Source organism: Antechinus flavipes, chromosome 4, assembly GCF_016432865.1.
Source record: "Antechinus flavipes isolate AdamAnt ecotype Samford, QLD, Australia chromosome 4, AdamAnt_v2, whole genome shotgun sequence".
Taxonomy (NCBI): domain Eukaryota; kingdom Metazoa; phylum Chordata; class Mammalia; order Dasyuromorphia; family Dasyuridae; genus Antechinus; species Antechinus flavipes.
In genome coordinates this window covers 33264921-33285826 of record NC_067401.1, presented here as the reverse complement: position 1 = coordinate 33285826, position 20906 = coordinate 33264921, and the positions used below count along the sequence as shown (strand labels likewise).

Here is a 20906-nt window from a genome sequence, read left to right as displayed (position 1 = left end):
TTTATATCTGGGCTAACAGCATTATGTTCAGATTATAGAAAATCTTACAAGGTTGTTTGTTAGGTGTTAAAGCCACCTACCCAACCACAATGCAAGTCAGAATGTATTTTGTTCTCAGCAGAAAGCTGATATAAGAAGACAAGGAAAGTTATTTTTCAGGAAAAAGTTAAAAATGACCTTTTTTTTTTGCCCTAAAGTCAAATCACCTAGAATAAAGAATCATACAGAAGGAGTCTCCTCCTGACCCACCCAGAAAGTCACTCTATCCATCTCTAACCATCTTTTTTGAGTGTGGGTATGTGTGAGAGGAGAAAAGGAAGAGGAGAAGAGAGAAGAGCTAGAGAAAAGAGAAGAGAACATGTCCAGTCCATTATACTGAATCTGGGTGATTTACTGCCAATAAACATTTAAATGTGGTGAGGCTCTCACCACTCTAATAAAGAGTGCGGTTGTGGCTGACATTAGAAGCATCTCTTAAAGTGTTCCTGATCAAAAGTCAATTAAAGTTCTATGTGGAGAAGAGGAAAAATTCTTGATTATGCCATCTGTGCTTCCCTAGAGAGCAAAGTGATCCCTTCAACAGATCACCTTCAGCTCTCTCATCTGACTTTGGAGTCCAAAAGGACCAAGAGGGTTCTTCAAATCAGAGATGGAAATGGGGAGATATGCACAGAAGCAGACATGAGAACACAATTTTAACAAGAATTAAGATATCACTTTTCCAAGAAAACGATTCATACCAATTCCAGGATTTAGCTATTGTACACAAGAACAATCAGTGTCACCTTTCTTTTTTAATCACACCCAGCCAAAAGGTACAGACTAAGTTGGGAGGGACAGCTCCCCAAGTGGCACCAGCAGCAGCAATATTTCTGGGGAGCTGCACGTACAGTAACCCTAATGCACCAGATCATGGGGTCAGAGTAGCATCAGTGAGGTCTCTACAGCACGCTGGATCACCATGGGCTCATCCACGATTTCACAGGCTGAACACATAGAGCTACCATGACCAAGCCATTAAGGATGAAGGTTTGGATAAAAGTGACTGGGCTGGCCTGACCTGGGGCAAATGCTCATCATATATGGGCCTGTTTTGTGATCCCAGTACTTACTCAAACTTATAATCACAACAGACCAGGGCCACTTTCTTAAGAACACGAGACGCTGGACAAGAATCAGAGAAAGTCACAATAGCTTGAGTTTGGGGAGGAGGGAAAAGGAAAGAGTTGCTGAGGGAATGAAAGAACATGGCACTGCCCAAATTTTTTAGCCTTTCCAAATGTGTCTAAGTTAATTGAGCTCTGAGCCTCACCAATAGGGGGCTCACCAAGAACATAATAGGTCTTCCCTACCTGCCTTCCTGCGTACCGCAGTGCGAGCTTCCCACTCACTAAGGCTTGAACATCTTCTGGCCTGAAGGAAAAAAAAGGAGACATCCTTTTAATGGGTCACTTACCTTATTGAACATTCAAAGCACTGATCTTATCTGAAGTGTGATTCCCCCTGAGTCCTAGTTGCAAGACTAGACTTGCCAGCCTCAGACTCTCAATCTAATTTGTTCATTACAAATGCAAATGAGCCCCTGAATTTTTATGACTTCTCTCAGCACTGAAGAAAGAAGTTTTGGACAATACAAGAGTTAACAGGTCAATCAGATGACAACAAAACCATTATAAAATGAAATGTAGTTATTTCAATTTTTATAACAATTTTAATTTCAGTAGAGTAAGCATTTGGGAGCTTTTTAGCAATGCTTTTTGATCAGCTATCATAATTAATTCTGCTATAAATTCTCCTTATCTTCATTCCAAGCAGTATGAGCCCAGGGCTTCTGGAAAATAATCCCAAGCAAGCAGGCCTCAGCTAACTTCGACAGAATTCCAAGCTGGAATCTCCACCAGACATTCTCAAAGTATGATCTGAAGGCCTCTAAGGGTATCCAAGTCTCTTTCCGGGAATCCATGGAGTCAAAACTCTTTTCATAATAGAAAGACATTTAATTTCTACTATGATAATGTCTCTCATATTGGGGAGATGCTCAATAATTGTTACTGATGTAAAGGAATCCTGTGATCACAAAGTGTGATCTAAACCAAGCTACCCTCTCCTCCTCTCTCCCCCCCCATTTTATTTAGGAGAAAGACTCAGAATGGGGAAGAACTAACACTTGAATCCCAACTCTCAGACTCAATCTTCAGTGCAATTTTTTACCCAATGTTCAGCACAAGATATCTACCATATAAGAAAAATTGTGCAGCACAGGTTTCGGTAACAGTTTTGGACACTGCCCACCAGAGAGGCATGCCCTAAGCAACAATGGAGGCTGGGAGAGCATGTTAACCTTCTCCTCTTGCCCTGCCTGCCCCCTCTTTCCCCACATACAGTCGTTCCCACATCTCATCTGTTCGATCACCTACGTGTTGAGCATGATTTTGCAAAGCAGCATATATTTCAGTGCTGTGATGGCCTTGGGGCTATCGATGGAGTCATAGCCCTCAAATGCCTCATAGAAATAAGAATATGCTGTTTTCCAGTCCTTCTCTTCTGCCGCATGGATGATACCTAGGCACAAAGGAAGACTCGGATCAAAAGGAGCTCACTCAGCTTTTACACAGGATCTTACAATAAAAGTTATATCAGTAAGACAAACTGATATTGTCTCACTCTCACAGCCAAAGACAGAAAAGAGAGAGCTAAAAAAGAAGTTAGTACATTTTAATTTAGTCAAATTTAATTAAAGATATAGAATGTGACTTCCAGAACTGGTCAGTGAGACTTTTTCGGGTCATGGGTAAACACGGGTCAAGCTGGAGAGAAATTATAGGATCACAGTAACTTTTGGTTAGCCTTCAGAATCTCTGATAATGTTTTTATTTTATCTGTAGACAAGGTGACTCAGCTTGTTCATCATTTTTCATAGAACAATAATATTCCATTATCTTCATTTACCACAACTTTATTCAGCCATTCCCCAAATGATGGGCATCTACCCATTTTCCAATTCTTTGCCACCCTGAGTTGCTACAAACATTTTTGCACATGTGGGTCCTTTTGTGATTTCCTTGAGATACAGCTCCTGTAAATTCATTTAAAATAAATTTATTTCTGAAACTTGCATTTTTATTGGATAACTTAGGAATTTTGAGTGAAAATTGAAAGCCTTCAACTTCATATTTCCCCATTTAAGAAGACATTTGCCTTACACAACGTGCCCCGCAAAGAAATCTCACTGGTCTGTGACATCCACAGGACCCTGCTCAAGCAGGGCCAGCCAAGCCTTCAGTTGGTCACCACAGGCCAAACAGCAAGCAAGACTGCTCATGCTACTCCCTCCCAGGATCTCTAAACACTGTCACATTCCCCACTCCCCATATCTGGCAGCTGCCCACCATCTTCAGTCCTTTAGTTCCGTACAACAAGGTGGCAGGGCTTAGGTCTGTGCTGGGCAAAAGACATCTTTCAAATGGTCTCAAAACGATCATTAATGTGAGTTAAATGATTCTGAGATAGAAAGCTTAACCAAAGCTAGAATTCTGGGATCTAATTTCTAGTTTCTTCCTCTAAACATGAAGCTCCTTGGCCAATCACTTATGAGAGCTCAAATTACATTGGTCAGGTAAGAGGAGGTAGTAGATACCTCGCAGGTAGTTAGGAATGGTGCAATAATATGTTCCACACATACTAAGTGCTTAAGAAATGGTTTGGGTTTTTTTAATTTGAACTGAATTGCAAAATGCTAGTACTCCTCAAATAGTCAAATTAATTGGTCCCTCTTCTCCAACTCATAATAGTAAAACAAAGTAAACCAATAAGGCAAAATGGCAAAGAGTTTCTCTCTCCTCCCTTCCCCTCTCCTGTAATGGAAAGAGTGAGAAATCATCAAAAAGAAGTGAGTTAGAATTGCATCACTGAAAATCCAAGACAATGGCTCCCCAAGAAAGGTGAGAGGCTTTTACCTGACTGCATGTCCAAGGTAGCCTGCAACTTAGGAGGGCAGTAGATGGCATTTGCTGTGGTTCGAGCAGACGTTAAGGCGGCTCGCGCTTTGGGAAGATTGCTCAGGGCATGGTATGTTTTACTCTCCAAGAGCTGCACTTCCACCAGAAGGGCCTTGTCATCCATTTTTTTTAACTCTCTCAGCAACTGAGAACCTAGCAGGTAAAAGATGCATAACCATCTATTAGATTCCTTTCAAACAATCACTTATTAAATACTGATTAAGTGCTGCTTCTCTTCCTCCCAAAGAAAATTCCTTTTCAGGCTCAGGCCTGACCAAAACACAAAAGGAGTTCCACACCCCCATCTTTATACATTCATTTGTTTGGTCACTAATAGGCCTTCGGATTTCTTCCCCAGGACCCAGGAAGTTCATTAGGAAAACCTCATCATCCTTCTAAAACCCTACAGCCCTGGGACTACACCTCTTCACTGCCCTCTGCTTCTTAGCTAGGAGGCTGGGGCCATAGCCTCCAGACCTCAGAATGTCTTTCTCTGGCTATCCTTCTCTGATTTTCCTACCAGGTCCCTTTTAAACTCTATATCTCCTCAACACAGGGCCTAGCACACATTAATAAATGTTTGGTGACTGATGATTCAGTACGTACAAGACACTACTCTAAGGAAGGCAGGGAAAACAAAAAGGATTAAGACAAGGTCTTGCCTGGACCCCAAAACAGAACTATAAGGCCCATAAGCAACAAGCAGCATGTAAGGAGACATTGCTGAGAAAAAGGATGAGCTTCCTAATGAATCTATGCTCTTGAGAGTACCCTGTATTTTCTAATGACAACCTAAACTCATTAACAGGCCCATCCTAGGATTTAAAGATAGTGAGAACCCCCTAATTTCACCTGTGAGAACCCCCTAATTTCACTTGGCACCCCCCATCTTTGGATGAGAAAACATGAGAAAACAATGAACCAAAGGCTGAGACGACAGGGAAATTTTCCAGGTGCTTACTGTCCCTCCAAAGAACACTTCCTCTCCATCTAAGGAAACCAGATCCAAATAGGCAATTCTGGGGCCTAAAATCTTTTTGGCCTTAACAGCTATGGAAGTAATAAAAAATAAAATATTCAAAATGAGTTCAGAAGTAAGAGGAAGGTGATGTACATAGAAATCCCAATGAGGTAGCACAGTGCAAAGTGGACTATACTTAAAAACAGGAATGCCTGAGTTAAAAGCCTTGTTTCAAACGCTTACTAGTTGTGTGATCCTGGGCAAGTAACTTAAACTTTCTCAGCCTTGGTTTCCTCATCTGTAGAACAGAGATATTGGCACTTACCTCCTAGGGCTGTTGTGAGGATCAAATGAGAAAATATAAGTGTTTTGCACACTTAAAAGCACTGTATGAATATAGTAGCTATGAGCCTACATTATCAGAATGAGGGATGGCTGGGACTCCATAGTTTGCCAAGAAATCAGGACTCATTGGGAGCCTCCACGAGGTGTAGTTTGCTAGTTCTCCAGATGGTAAGTAATAAATCACTTTACATTATACTGACTGGCTAAAGTGTTTGCTCTAATTCTCATACAATCAGTTAACCAGGCCATCAGTGATAACTAGGCCATACTGACACAGAAATAAGGAGACATCACAACCAATCTTTTTCTCCCCACAATCCCTGTTCATTTTCCCCAACAATCATTTGAACTAACTATAAACCCACAAATAACGATGCTTTCCAGAACAGCTACTCCCATCTGCCTTTGCAAGAGGCCACAGAATTATAGAAAACATTCTTTTCTATCTGGATCATAGGATCATAGCTCTGGAGCTAAAAAAGACCTGAAGGGCAATTTCCTCCATCTACTCACTTTATAGTTGAACCTAATGCCCAGAGAAGTTATTAAGTGACGTGGCTCAAGATCAGACAAACTGTAAATGGCAGAGGTATTACTCAGACCTGGGTCGTCTGATCTCAAACCCAACAATGTTTCCACTGCCATCATCAAAGTCTCTCCCGTGACAAGTCACACAGCTCAAAACCATCCAGAATCAAAAGCACGTAATGCTAAGGCTTAGAGTGCATGAAGGCTTCATGGACTCAACAGTAACTGACTGCACAAGGAAGGAAGGAAGCAGCTCCATACAAAGCAATGAGCAGAGATCCATTAAACCTTGTTGATTTCCTTGTCCCAAGTCTGTAGGATTTTTAAAAACACAAATGTGGAAAAAGATGTCATTATTCCTTTAGAGTCAGAGATGAGGCAAATGTGCAAATTAAAGATCTACATTCAGGAAAAATTTTAATGAAAGAATCAGTCTTTGCTTCTCTAAACTTGGGTTCATCAGGATGCTAATCATTGAGATCCCTAAATTAAAAAGTTAAGGGGAGAGGGAGTTTCTTCCAAGGGTTTTACATGTTACATGTTGAACTAATACAAATCCTGTTGCTTTCTGCAAAATCACTTACCCAACTGTAATGCTTCTTGGTACCTCTTCGTATCAAAGTACAAAGATACCAACCTCGCCTGAAAAAAGAAAAATAGGACTGATTTGAGGGAGGGCAAAGCTGGAGAAAGGAACCAGAGAGTGCTAATAATGAGTATGTAACTCCTGCTGAGGACATTCAATTTCAACCTAACAAGTGATAGGATTAACAGCAGCAACTCAGAAGGTGAGGAAGACTCAGTACCCGAGGCAACTAGAGTGCTACCAAATCTGGACCCAACAGTGAAACTGGTTCAACACTTGAACTGAACTTCTTGAACTTCTAAGGAGGAAAGGTAAAATGTTTATCATGCTAATTCCAAAAGCAGTATAGTGCCTGACAAGTTAATCACTCAAGCATTCCTCACAGCAGAACATCCTGTTAGAATCTATAATTTTCCCAAATAAAGGAGATCTGGATTGTAAAAAAAAAAAAAAAGGTTAAATTTCTTTTGAATATTCAAGAAAGATTAACTATGAAATCAACTTAATACATTGAGTACATTTGAGGCCAATGTCTCACTTACAGGCTTTTAATTTACAGTCCATTTGGCACATACCTCCAGAGCCTGACGTAAGAAAGTCCTCTTCTCAGATTTGGCCCACTCAATGCACTCTAAGCATAACTCAACCTACAGTGGGAAGAAAAAACATATGCAACAATCCTAAGTCCCATTGTATAGTACAATTGACTCATAAAACTAATATGAGGGGTAGGACCAAACCCCATCACTACACACTATGTGTATGCTTTCTAGTTTCTGTCCCAGATTTTCACTACATACGATATTCAAGCCATGTAACAAGCTATGTTACAATGGGGTCCTACTATGCTGTTTTTGTTTTCTAACTATTAAAAGTTATTTTGATTAAATAGTAGTCTTTTGTAAATGGGCAGCTCTAGCACCCTACCAATCCACTTCCCTTTCCTGCTGAGATCCTTTTAGCACAAACAGTATGAAAGGATCTAGAAGTAGTTCTGAGGAACCTTTCCAGAGTTGGCAAGTCTTAGAAATTTGCAATGAATACCTAAAGTAAAAATGTTCTCCTCCAAATGTCCATACACTATGAGTAAAGAGCAGAGAGTCACAGCTCTAACATAAAGACTTTTGTTTCCAACAGCTGCTTCTAAGACTCAAAAGGCCCAGCTGGGCAATTTCCCCTTCATATTCTGGACAGAACAACTAGCCAATTCATAGGCACTCTTGTGGACATACCAAACTTAGCTGTTTCTTAAATAGATTTTTAAAATTTTCTAATAAATTTACCCCAAAAAAGCTTTTCCAAGTTTTATTTAAAAGTCATCTGCATTTCCTGTTGCATCAATTGCCCAGGCAAAGAAATGTCAATGACCTCGCAAAAGAAAAAACACTGAGGCAACGTTGGAGATTAACTACTTTTTAACCAATCTCTAAGAAGCAGATATGTGATATAAATTTTGGCATTTGAAGAACTACTGCAGCTGAACTTATAGGACAGAGGAAAGACTCAAGAGGCAGAATGAGCTTTAGAACCAGAGGAAAAAGATACAGATCATTGGATTTTACCACAAACACAGACTCTTAAACTTCAAACAGAAACAGGATCAAAAAGAGGGTTAATGGTTTTGCTGTTGGCTCTACTGTTAGCATTAACTTTTTCAAATTTATTCCAGCATTAAGAACAAAAACATTCATCACTTTGATTCTGTATAATGTATCACGACTCTTAATTAGGAACCATCACATAATTCCAGATATATCAAAAGGTTAGTCTTATCTAATACAATAATTTCTCACCACATTTGGGGATTCCAGAAGAACCACTAGAAGGAGAGAGGCTAAAAAAATAAGTCCTTATTCCATGAGACTGCTCATTGGTCATTAAATCACAGGCAAAAAACTAAACTTAGCAAATAACTGTGACATTTTGAAAGTACCCAATACCACAGTACTTCTCCAGCAAGATGAGATCAATTAGCTCTAATTCTTTATTAGGGATACCTTTTGGTCACTGCTTTAAACTGACAAAAACTTGAAGTAGCTTTTTCAGAAGCTACTTAATCCTGATTTTCTAAAACCACCACTCCAAATAACTATCAAAACAGAAAGGTGTTGAGTAATAGCAACATTGTGCAATGATCAACTATGATAGACTTAACTCTTCTTAGCAATGCAATGACTCAAGGCAATTTCAAGGGACTCAAGTGACAGAAAATGCTGACCACATCCAGAGAAAGAACTTTGGAATCTAAATGCAGATCAAAGCATATGAGTTTCAATTTTTTTGTTTGTTTTTTTCTTTCTTATGATTTCTCCCTTTCGTTCTGAGTCTTCTTACACAACATGACTAATGTGGAAATGTGATTAATAGGACTATATCTGTATAACCTATATCATATTGCTTGCTATCTTGGGAAGGAGGCAAGAAAGGGAGGGAAGGAGAAAAATTCGGAGCTCAAAATTGCATGTCTTTACATGTAATTGGGGGAAAAAACCTATTAAGTAGAAATTTTTTTTTCTAAACAGAAAGGTGTTTTGATTCAGAAACTTAGTTACACTTTCACTCCTGCCTTTAGACAAGGGGAGTTCAACATATACAGAGACTCTCTCAAACACCCTAACTTTCCAATTCCTCAGCTTATTGATTTCCCATGACTAGCTGCTCCCCTCACTTCAGCTACACAAAAAGATGGCCAACAAGACACTTAATAACCCATGTATTCCACTTCCACATTCATGAACTCTTAAATTCTTTTATCTCATAATTTGTTATCATTCCACCTTTCTCTCTGCTTTGCAACTCTGACCTTTTCTTCATTCTCAATATAATCTCCAATCCCTTCACTTCTTAGTTCATTCCCAAACCATCACCCTACATTTTCTTCTTCCCCAATGTTACCCTAGTGGCCCAGTTCAAGTCCATAATGTCCTCCTCCTCCTCTCTCAAGTCCCTGGGCCCCTTTATCTTACTGAAGATCTTGACCCACCAAACTCCAAACCTGGATTATTACTACTCTGTCTCTGCTCATGCCTACAGAAACCAGAGAAGATCAGGGAACTGTACTGAAGGAATCCACTACAAATTCATGTGACATAATCTCAATGGGGCCCTCACCACAACAATGCAATCCTTTTATACCTCCCTAACTAAATCACTTTCTCAAGCACCACAGTGGCTCTTCCACACCTTTTCAACCCTCCTCAAACCTGCCAAAGCTCCAATACCTACTCTGCCTCAGAGTTCAATGAAAACACTGAAACCCGTGGCTTCTCCCCTTCTCTTCCTCAGTTCACACCTTCACCTAGATACTCCCACCTTCTCTTTCCCTCTGTCTCACATGAAGACCAAGGAAAAACCCTCTACACACTCACGATTGCATTCCACACCATCTTCTCCCTTCTATTCAACCTGTTCCGTCTTCTGGCTGCTTCCCTCCTGTTCACAAACCTGTTCGTGTCCCCCTCAGCCCATCCAAAAAAGAAATGAGTTCTCATTTGATCCATCGATCCCCACTGATTATCGTCTTTTGTGTCTCCTTTCTTTTACAGCTAAATTTTCTGACCACTTCCTTTCTTCTCACTCTCTTACTGCAATCTGGGTTGCAACTTCATAATTTAACAGTTGCCTCTACAGTTCTAATGTTCGCTTAATTTTTCAATCTAATGTCATTTTCTCAATCTTCATCTTCTTAATCTTCTCAGTAGCCTCTGACAAAACTGATTTTTCTCTTTCCTTGGATACTCTCTGCTCTCTCCTGTTTTTCCTCCTTCCTATCCACTTGCTCTTTCTAAGTCTCCTTTTGCTCCTTTTCATCTAGGTTGTACCCACTAATGGTGGATGTCTCCCAAACCTGTCTTGGACCTTCTTTTTTCTTCCAGCAATACTCGTTTATATGACAATCTAATAAGTACTATGGATTCAATTATCATCTCCAAACAGATGATTCTCAAACATTATCGACACTCTCTCCTGACATCCAGAATCACATCTCTAGCTGCCTATCAAAAGTCCCAGACATCTTAAACTTATCATGTGCAAAACAATTGCTATTCTTTCCCCTAAAGCTTTTCTACTTGCTAACTTTCCTCTCACTGTCAAGGTCATTGAGGTTCTCAATCTAGATGTCGGTCTCTTCAGCTTCTTTCTCTCCCTCCCCATTCCTATATCCAAATGGTTGCCAAGTCCTATCAATTCTACCTTCCCGATTATCTCTGGTATGTTCTCCACCCTCATTACCACACAAGCTAACTGTTTAACAAGTTTAACAAGACTTAAAATATACTGCTGGTTGGTCTGCTAGCCTCTCCCCACTACAGTGGTCACTTAGCTGTCAAATTGATTTTCTTAAGGCACAAATCTGACTCTTACTTTTCCATTCAATAATTTCCAATGGCTCCTTCCTACCTTTACAACCTGGGCCCTCACTCCCTTTTGCTTTCTTCTATCTCTCATCCCTTCACAGATTCTTTGAACATGCTGGCCTCCTTGCAGTTTCTTATATGATACTCCTTCATCTCCCAACTCCAGCATTTTCACAGACCATCTTCATACCTGGAATACTTTCCTTCCTCATCTCTACCTCCTAGTTTCCTTCAAGTTTCAGTTGAAGCCTCACTTTCTCCAAGTTTTTTCCAGTCCTTACTCTTTGTACCTTCCTCAAAACTAAGCCCACTTTATCCTGTATAAATTATGTTTGTACACAGTTGTTTACTTTTTTCTTCATGAGATTATCCATTCATTGAAGCATGAATTGATTTTTGCCTTTCTTTTACTCTCCAGCACTTTGTACAATGCCTGGAATGTGGTGCTTAATAAATGCCTACTCGTTGACTGAATGAATGAATGACACAGGAAAAATCCAAGTTATAACTCAGGTAAGAAATCTCTCATCAAAACTGGCATGAGAATTCTTACAATTCATTCAACAAATGCTACTATGCCTTCCAATGAGTCAGCTCAATGCTAAGAAAAGAAAGTCAAAGATTCTAAGAAAACACTTAGCAATGGCAAAAAACCTTCTATGAGTTTGTGTAATTCTGCTATGCAGGGTCAAAATTAACACTGCATTTAGTAAGTCCATCGGCCTATATTAAGTTTTGATATTCCAAGTAAATGACACCATTTAATTAACGAAAAAAGAATAAGAGAGGGTCACTGGAAGTCAATGAACATATGATTATTTCTAACAATGCTATTTTTATTTGAAATTAATCAAAATACATTTTTATACTTTCATCCAAAAAATAAGCATTTAAGAAGTTCTGTAAACAAAATGGCTTACTACACAATATGACCCTGCCAAAAACAATATAATTGAATTTGGCAACTAATTATTCTAAAATTAATTTCTTCTGAGTACCTGACATATTAATTAGACTTCAGTGAGCTGTCACAACAAGAAATCGTTTTGTTTCATTTTTTTTTTAAGTTGGGAGTTCAAGATGAGGTCCTGCTGGTTTAAACTTTTCTACAAATCTTTCACCATTAGAACTTCAAAACTATGGCCCTATAAATAAATGAGACTTTTCCTTTCTCTCCTATGCCACAGAGAAACTAATTACAATTTATCTCCACAACCCAAGACCACTAATCAGCTCTACCTCTACAACAGACTCCAATGGCATCAGGTCTACAAAAAGAAACTAGCAGCCAAAATGAACCCATAAGCGCCTGCAGCATGATTTTTGCTTTGTGACTTTGTAATTGTTCACTTCTTTCTTTCTGAAATGAAAATACAAAGCAAAACAAAACAAAACAAAAAAACTGGCAGTCACCTTTGGAAGTGTGAAAACAGGATCACTGGCCTCCAAAAGTCTAATTTCATTACAGCCCTTAGACTAATTTCATGGACAAGAATCACTCCTGTAGAGATCCACACAGAAAGATGCTTGATGCCCAGTAAAAGGCAGAGCCAAGGTGAGAAATATTCCAAAAAGATACAAGGCAAGAGTTAATTAGTGTTCCCAAGAAGCTTTGTGACAGATGATGAAAGGTTCCACAGAAGCAGAAAACACTACAAAGGCACAGCAAAATACAATACCTCAAAGACAAGAATCTGGTTTTGACCCTGATGTAATGAGGATTCTAGGGACCACTGGCAATCTCCACTTACAAAGCCAAGCATGGAACAGACCCAAAGTATCAAATACCCTGTAACAAAGGGATACTGATGTGATCAGTCCCCAGTCTGCCTTTCCAGTTGTCGCTTCTATAACGGCACCACAGCCAAAGCAAACAGCTTCAACCAAACAGGTTCTCTCTTTCTTTATTCCCTGCAATCAATGTGGCTCACCTCCTGCCCTGTGGCTGCTTCCATGTCAAGGAAGAGGTCCAGCAGGGATCGGACCAGACGAGCCGCCTTCGCCTTGCTGATGGAGTTCAAGAAGGGTCGTACATACTTCAGGAGCCCCCCAAGCTCTGTACATAAGGCAAATGAGAAAAAAGAAAACTGTCAGTCATTCAAGGTGTAATGCAAATACCAAACTGTCCAGAAGGCCCCACCTCTTCCTTCTAATCTCTTCTAACTTGATCTCCCCACAACCTGGAAATGAGAGCTAAGTAGGTGACTTGTCATCTTTAAGTCTCTCATTTTTATTATGAAGTTTTTTCAGCTGCAGCATACCCTACAATAGTAAAGATATTTTTTTTTTTCAGGGATGGGTCGGGCTGGCTGGTCAGCCTCTATCGTTTCTACCTCTGAAATTTCTTGACTCTCTTCCTCTTTGGGGAATACCACTTCTTTTCTTAGTTATCTTCCTGCTTGTCAACCTTTAAACAGCTATGACATTCTTTCAAAACTTTCCATTTAAAATGTCAAACACAAGCCTTCTTAAACAATGATCAGTATTATCAGTTACAAAGTTTTTATTTAAAAAAAATAGGTCAAAGCAAGAGTTTTGCTTATAAAAAGTATAAAACTTCGAAATTGGTTCGGCCAAAAACCTCAAGAATAATGATCTTTCACTTCAATGAAAGAGTCTACAGAAACCTAGACTACAAACTAACACCACCTTGATTCATAATCCAGGGGATCCAGAGCTCAAATAATGAGTCTTCAATTTAATGTTTCTCTCTGCAGATCAAGAAAAACCTTATCCTTCCAGTTCAGGGACAAGTTCTATTCTTACCACTAGGTCCTTGGGGTCCTCATTAGTCAAGACTTAAATAGCTAGCATATGCTAGCTATTTACAAATTGTATTAGTAGTGTATCACAAAAACATATTGTACGGTAGTTTATTAGGTACTACAGAGACTTGGCAAACAAAGAACGAGAGTCTGATTCTTCCAAGTGCCCAACCGGCTTTGCTCTCAGGAAGGTCTGCCTCCTAAAAGGTCCTTCTTCACATTTTTGTTTACAATGTTCCTCCCACCTGAAAATCTGATGACTTGCTTTAGTTCCTGCCTCCCCTGAGGTCTTTCTTGATGATCATTCCAAACACCTTTTTTATTTATTGTCGAAACTACACAATTCAGTGCTTTATTACAGAGTAACCCACTCCTTGAATTGGAAAGGACCTCAAAAGTAGCTTTTCACCCAACATAGAAATCCTTTTCCTGACAGTCAGTCTCTGAATATTTCCAGGGCCTGGGAATTCACTAGATTGGCTCACTAGACAGTTTTAATTGTTAGAAGGTTCTTTATACTTAATCAAAAATTTGCATACTTAAAGCTTCTCCACAATTTGTCCTTAAATTTGTTACCTTAAAGACTAAGCTACTATTTTCTTCCAAATAACAGATCTTCACTATTTGAAGGCACTTATGAAATTTTTCTCTCACTTCTCCACGCTGGGTAACAATTCCTTCAGCCCTTCCCTCACATGACAATCTCCCAGATCCCTCTCACTCCACTGGCCACCATTCTCTGAATTCTCCAGGTCCTTACCAGTCCACTTTCATGTGTAATATTCAAAAGATACATGACTCCAGGTATCTGACTAGCACAGAGTACAATAGAAGTAAACCTCCCTTGAGGTGAATTTCTTTTCACACACTTAAAATGTGTATTCCTATACCCCAAAATTGCACTAGCTCATATTTAGCCAATGTCTTTTTCACACAAACTACTAAACAGTTTTTTCCACATTGACTGAATTATTTTACTTAAATATATTGGCTTAAAATTTACATTTCAGCCAAAGAAGATTCTGATTACCTTCATCTGATGTATAGCTCTCTCTCCTCCCACTTCCTACAAGAAATAATGTAGTGTTGAAAGTGAAATCAAGAATGAATTGGGTCTAAATCAACCCAAGATGTGTGACCAGGGCAAGTCACTTAAAGTTGCTCAGCCACTTCTTCATCTGTAAAACAGTATCACTTGTAGTATCCGCTTCACCAGTGTGTTTTCAGGGACAGAGGAGCTAATAAAGACCAGCTATTATGGTTTAGTATCTCTCAACCATTCCAAACCATATTTCTTTTTATATTCCCTAGTAAGAAATCATGCCTCATTTTTCAAAAATATAACTTCCTTGAAGTCACTTCTCTATGCTGGGTTACAATACCTTCAGCCCTCCCGCCTCGCATGACAATCTCCCAGATGCCTCTCACTCTACTTGTTCCTTCCTTAGAAATTTTGACCTCCCAAATGGCACAGTCACTTTCCCCCAAGATTCTATCACTTCCAGATCATCAAATTTTGTTGTTCAGAATTAAATCCTAAGTAGCTGCTTTCCTCTTGCTGCTTATACCTTCTGGGACAAAGTTGGTAGTATGTAAAGCAGACACATAAAACACTGCCTTGTTCACTGATGGATTCACAGATGCTTGTAGTCCCCAAAATAGACTCTAAAATCTTTGTAGGTATGGAATGTGTCACGTCATGTGTACTTCATATAGTAGCAGGCATATAGAATCTCCTAAGTATTTGATGAATCATTGATAGAAAAATATGGTTCTTACCATACCTACAAAAAGTTTAGAATAAAAAGAAACAAGTTGTGAATATATCTAGCTGCACACACAACAATGAAATAAGATTCATCACAAGAATATATACTAATATTAGTCATATTGGCCAAACTATGACCCCAGAAACAGCAAACTTTCTAGCAACCCTTATTCTTTTCACCATTCCCAACTTCACAGGTCTCAGTGTTAAGTGAGAGTGAATGGGACAGATGAGAGAATAGAAGGAACAAAAAACTTTAAGGATCAGTTACAATCCTTTTTATTGAAAAGTGTTTGACAATAGTATGTCTTATACTATTAATTCTTCATTATTCAGGTTAACAGATGGCAGTAACTCAAAACAGACATTGTTATTTTAATTATGGTTTAATTTTACAAATACTCATATCAGTTTTTATTCTTTAAAATCAACTGAATACAGTGAGAAGTGGCTCAAAAGCAGAAACAAGCTGATTTGAGATTAAAATTTTCTAACAATTCTTGTAACTGAAAACTGACTACACAAGCACAGTTAAGTCGCATGCAGAATAAGAAGCAAATTTCACAAAAATGTACCTTGTAGATTATTTTGTCTTATAGCTACCAACAGAACCCATTTGTATGAAGTGAGTTCCGTTCTACTACAATTCAAAGTATCAAAATCAAGGGAAAGTGACAATTTACAGGATCAACTTTTAAACACTGAATTATGATCTTGAGTAAATCACTAACGAAGTTACTTTTTTGAAGTTACTTTTTTGCACTTATTTTTTTAAAGAGGTGCCAAACTTCCTTTAAAGTTAGCAGCACTTACCTGATTTAGCTGTCCTATCTCTAACTCCTCACTAAGAATTGAGCAGGACTTTTCAAACTTCAGGAATGTCTCTATCTGAAAAAAGGAGCAGCACCACTCTCTGAGCTCCAGAGCACCCCAGGACCAGTGCCTGCAACATCTCTCAATGAACCCGAAGTCATTCTCATAGGCCAATGAGCTAACTCCAAGAGCAGTGTCAGAGGAGCACTGAGTCCCAATGTAGAAGTTTCAGGAAAGCTTTGTCCAACTAGAAGCTTACTCATTTTGTACCAGTAAGGATGATGAGTCACACAGAAATTCGAAATCCCAGCTATTTTACAGTCAAGGCTAAAGGTCCGAAAGCCCATCATACAACATACTAACACTGTTTCTTGAGATCGTGATCAGTATATGAAGTCCCAGAATAGGAAAGACACTGAAAAAAAGTTATGAATCACACCAAACGCAAAATGGTAACTTAACAATTGTGACTGTAAGAACTTCTGGACCCCGGAACAAAACTCTGACCTAAGTTTACTGTCTACATGAGTTAAGTGCCTACGTAATTCCTGCTAAAGAGTTCATAAAACATACCATGTGACCACAGAGCTGAGTTGTATATACTCTTCTATGTACATTGATATTAAACAGAATATGTATAATGCTTTCCTAGACCAAGATAAGTCACTGGAGTTTGTCTCACTTACCTGCGGCCTGTCCGGTCTTGGCCAAAAGCGACCCCAGCTCCAGGATGCTCTGCTCTTTGACCTGAACTGCCTCTTCATCATTTTCCTGAATATCACGCTTCACTAAAAGAGAAATGCAAAACTCCCTTGAAATGTTGACTGAAGACTGAGACCCAACACTCAGCAAACTCAGCTCTTGTTCGCTTCACTCTTAACTACCTAACAAAATGAGTAAGGTACAAATTAATTTAAAGAAAAACTTAATGAAATATACTATCCCAGGATTAAGTGAAAAATTTTAAATTACAAAAGTAAAACAATGTAAATTCTAAACTAGATTGTTAGATAATTCAGGTTCAATCTATTTAAAGATAAGAGGTTGGATACAAAGTTTAACTCTGGAAACCTGTTTAAAAAAAAAAAAAAAAAACACCAACTTTCTTTCTGTTTCAAATGGAAGTCCCTTTTCTTCCCTCTTCCCCCGCCCCCTCCACCATAGGAATGCCAGCCACAGATTTAAGTTGATCAAGGCAGGATAATAAAAAACTATTTCCTACAACATAATACTACAAAATATGCTCAATATAATTAACATCTCAGCAGACACCAAACTATAATCAAAATGCGTAAGGTGCTAAATACTAAGAGTACTAAAGAGCTTTAACATAAAAAATGCTGGCCAGGTAAGAGGAAAGCTAAAAGTCCTGTATGTATAATACAAGCACTTCATCAAAACAAAACAAAAACAAGTCAGCCTGTAGAGCAAGATTCTGTGTCCGACCTACACAACATTTACTGAGCAGGGCTTTTCCGTAAAAGATTCAGACTGTGCTAAAAACAACTTAGTGCTTTCTTTATCAGAGCAGAACAAAAAGTCCAGCAAGTGATAAAGAAAAAGTATTATTCCCTAACTATCAATCAGTGAATAATTATTACCACTAAGTTACCATTGATTTAGAGGCTACCATGACTTGACAAAACCAAGAGTAGATGCACCATGATGGAGCAGGAGTGCAGCTGAGTGTCACTACTGGGTCTCAAGTTTACTCTATTCAGAGACGTTTTTCAGTCAACCTTCTTCCCTAGGACCGGAGCCCAGGACCCATAACTACAGTGTTGTCACCACAATCCCTCCCAAACTGGGTCTCTGGTGAATACAGGATGAAGCCCAGACAATACACCTGAAACTGCTGAGCCTGTTCCTGCCACACTCCGAAGGCAGGACGCAAAACTTCCAAAACAGCTGAGAATGATCTTGAATCGGGAGGATCTCAGTTCGAATCCCGCCTCGGATGCTCACTACTATGTAACCTTGGACACGGCTCCCGGCCTACTGGGACCTCAGTTTACTCCTGGGTCAAATGAGGGGGTGGGCTGGCTTGCTGCTCCAGCTCCAGAGCTATCCTAAGAGGGGGCGGTGCGCCTCATCGGCTGCTCACTCCCCCCCCCCCCATCCAGCCTTAGGACCGTGCTCTGCACCCCACACTAGGTCGGGGGCACCTTTGTCCTCGGGCCACCGAAGGTGACCACGCTGAGGCTCCGCAGTCGCCGGGCTACTTGTTGCACCATCAATCGGGATCCTTTGATCTCGGGCACGGGGCATCCCTGGCGGCTTCCCCAGATCGCGGGGCACCCGGGCCCGGGTGACCTGGACGACTCGGGAGAAGGGGGCCCCCGAAGCGGCCAAAGTCACGGCGGGCGCGCGCGGGGGAGGCCCTCGAGAGCGCGCGTGCGTCCGTCCGTCCGTCCGCGCCAGAGTCCGTGCCAGGGTCCGTCCCGCCGCCGGCCTCGGCGGGGACCTGGAGTGAGTCAGCAGCGGCGGCGGCGCCGGGGCCTCAGTGCGCCCGTTCTTCCACCCGTCCTTCCCTCCCTCCGGGCAGCGGCGGCGGCGGCGCGGCCTGTGCCCCGGCCCGGCCGAGCCCGGCCCCCTCACACACCGTGAGTCAGCAGCGGCGCCCGGAGCCCCCGGCCCAGCCCCGGCCCCGGCCCTGGCCCGCGCGCCCAGGCAGCGGCGGCGATCCGGGCGAGGAGCGGTCGCTTACCGATGGAGTGCAGGATGTCGATGGAGGCCTCCCGGTCGGTGCTGAGCAGGGACTGGGCTCTCTGGAACTCCACCGCCGCCGCCGCCATCTTACCACCTCTCACACCGTCCCCGGCCGCCGCCGCCGCCGCCGGAAACACCAGCGCGGCCGGCCCGCCCCCTGCCTCCCCAAGCATCATGGAAGTTGTAGTCCTTCCGCCGGGCAGACGTCTGTCCGGCCGGGAGGGCGGGAGAGAGTGGAAAGGACTTGGGGAGGAAGGAGGCGGGGCGGAGCGAGGGACGGCGCGAGGACCAGCGAGAAAGAGGGAGGGGACGAGGCTTTAGTAAGAGGGGGAGGGGGCGCTAGAACGACGTAGGACCGAGCGAGTAGGGTTGGGGGGCGGGGCGAGGGAGGGCGCGTTTCGGGAGACGGGAAGGAAGGAGGAGGTGCCGGGGAGGGGGAACGTGAACAAGAGAGAGGAAAGAAAGGGGGCGGGGCGAGGGGGAGGACGGAGGGAAGGAGGGGGCTGCGAGAGCGAGGGAGAGAGGGAGGGGCGAGGGAGAGGGAGGAAGTGTTAGGGAGGGGAACGCTAACGAGAGAGGGAAGAGGTACGGGGAGGAGGAGCGCGAGGGAGGGGAAAGGGGGCGGGGCAAAGGACTGCGCGAGGAAGGGGGGAAGAGCGCGCGAAATAGAGCGAGGGAGCCAAGTGCGCTTCTAGAGCTACGGCAACTCAGCGCTGGGCAACTGGAGCAGTTCACTAGGATGGCCAGCCACTGGCGCGTCCCAGAGGAGGAACTTCCCCAACACCCGCCAAGTTGGAAAGAATCCCAAAGGGCCGTCTCTGCCTTCCAGGAGTTCCCTTGGACAACATCCCCTCCATTAACGGGAAGCTCATTAATTTTAGGGGCAGCCGACTTCCTATCTTCTTTGTCTTTTCTGTGTCTTGTCCCTCCTCCTCCCCACTCATCTCAGTCTGATGAAGACTATGGTAGCTTTTTAAAAACCATAATTAAAGGAAGTGCTAAAAGCCAGTGAACACGAAGATCTATGTTTGCCCCCCAAGTTTGAGGAAATCTATCCCGGCACCCAGCACCAAACACTAAACTGAACTTTCTCCTCCCCCTTATTTTCTTCTTCGTTCGTCCTCGCGCCACTGAAACTGCCTTCTCTCCAGTTTCCCGTCCCCACCATTGTCTCCCCCACAGTCCTTTCTAGATGCTCGGCCTTTTGCATTCCTGTAATGAACTCTCTCCTTGGCTAGACCTTCCTCCAGGTCATGCCCACTAATGGTAGATCTCCCCGTCATGGCTGTCCTGGATCCTGCTCCCTCTCTTTTGGTTAACTCACAATTTGTATCACCCATACAGATGACTTTCCCATTCTTAATACTGGGCCCAGATCTCTGCCCAATATACCTCCCATTACCTCTTGGTGGATATCCTAGACACAGCTCAAACTCTCTTGTGTCCAAAGCTGAACTGATTCCACTACCCCAACCCCCCTTTTTACTGTCCAGGGTCACCCAAACTCACAATTTAGGGTCATCCTTGTGGACTCAACGGCACTCACACCACATACCCAATCTCTTGCCTTTGCTGCCTTCACAATTTCCCTAGAAGCCCCCTTATCTCTGATCACTTAGCCACCACCCTAAGGCCAGCCCTTATCACTTCCCAGCTGCCTACACCATTGCTTCAGCCTTCTAGTCTCTTACCACTCCAGTCCATCTGTCACCTAGCTGCCCAAGTGATCTTAAAGCCCATATCTGACCAAATAAGGCTCACAGCACTCCTCACACATACATATGCACTAAACTCCAGTGGCTCCCTATTTTAACCTTCAAGATCAAATCAAATCCCCTTTTATCTTTTAAAAGTCCTTCAACAACTTTGTCTTCTTACACTTTACTTCCCTCCATAGACTGTGAATCAACCACCCTTGACTTTCTGGTCCTTTTGCTGTTCCTCACACATGACCCTTCATCCCTTGTCTTTTCCCTTCCTAGGATACTCTCCTTTCTCATCTCTGCTTCCTGACTTCTCAGGTCTCCTTGAAGACTCAGCTCAAATCCCAGCTTTCTGCTCACCTCACCTTTTAC

General features: G+C 41.9%; 1 protein-coding gene across 4 annotated transcripts in view; it reads right to left on the bottom strand.

Moving 5' to 3' along the window:
• PSMD11 (proteasome 26S subunit, non-ATPase 11) overlaps window positions 1–20552 on the bottom strand; it is a 37864-nt gene extending 17312 nt beyond the window's left edge. The window contains exons 1-9 of one of the 4 annotated variants that reach the window (XM_051992402.1): window positions 20341–20552; window positions 18830–18988; window positions 16809–16910; window positions 12708–12832; window positions 6994–7065; window positions 6417–6474; window positions 3957–4151; window positions 2418–2562; window positions 1353–1413 (exon numbers count right to left, since the gene is read on the bottom strand). In XM_051992402.1, the coding sequence (XP_051848362.1) occupies window positions 1353–1413; window positions 2418–2562; window positions 3957–4151; window positions 6417–6474; window positions 6994–7065; window positions 12708–12832; window positions 16809–16910; window positions 18830–18988; window positions 20341–20353 (930 nt within the window). In that variant the 5' untranslated portion in view covers window positions 20354–20552. The other 3 variants (XM_051992403.1, XM_051992401.1, XM_051992400.1) reach the window with 3 other exon arrangements.
• Between the last annotated feature and the right edge of the window lie 354 nt (window positions 20553–20906).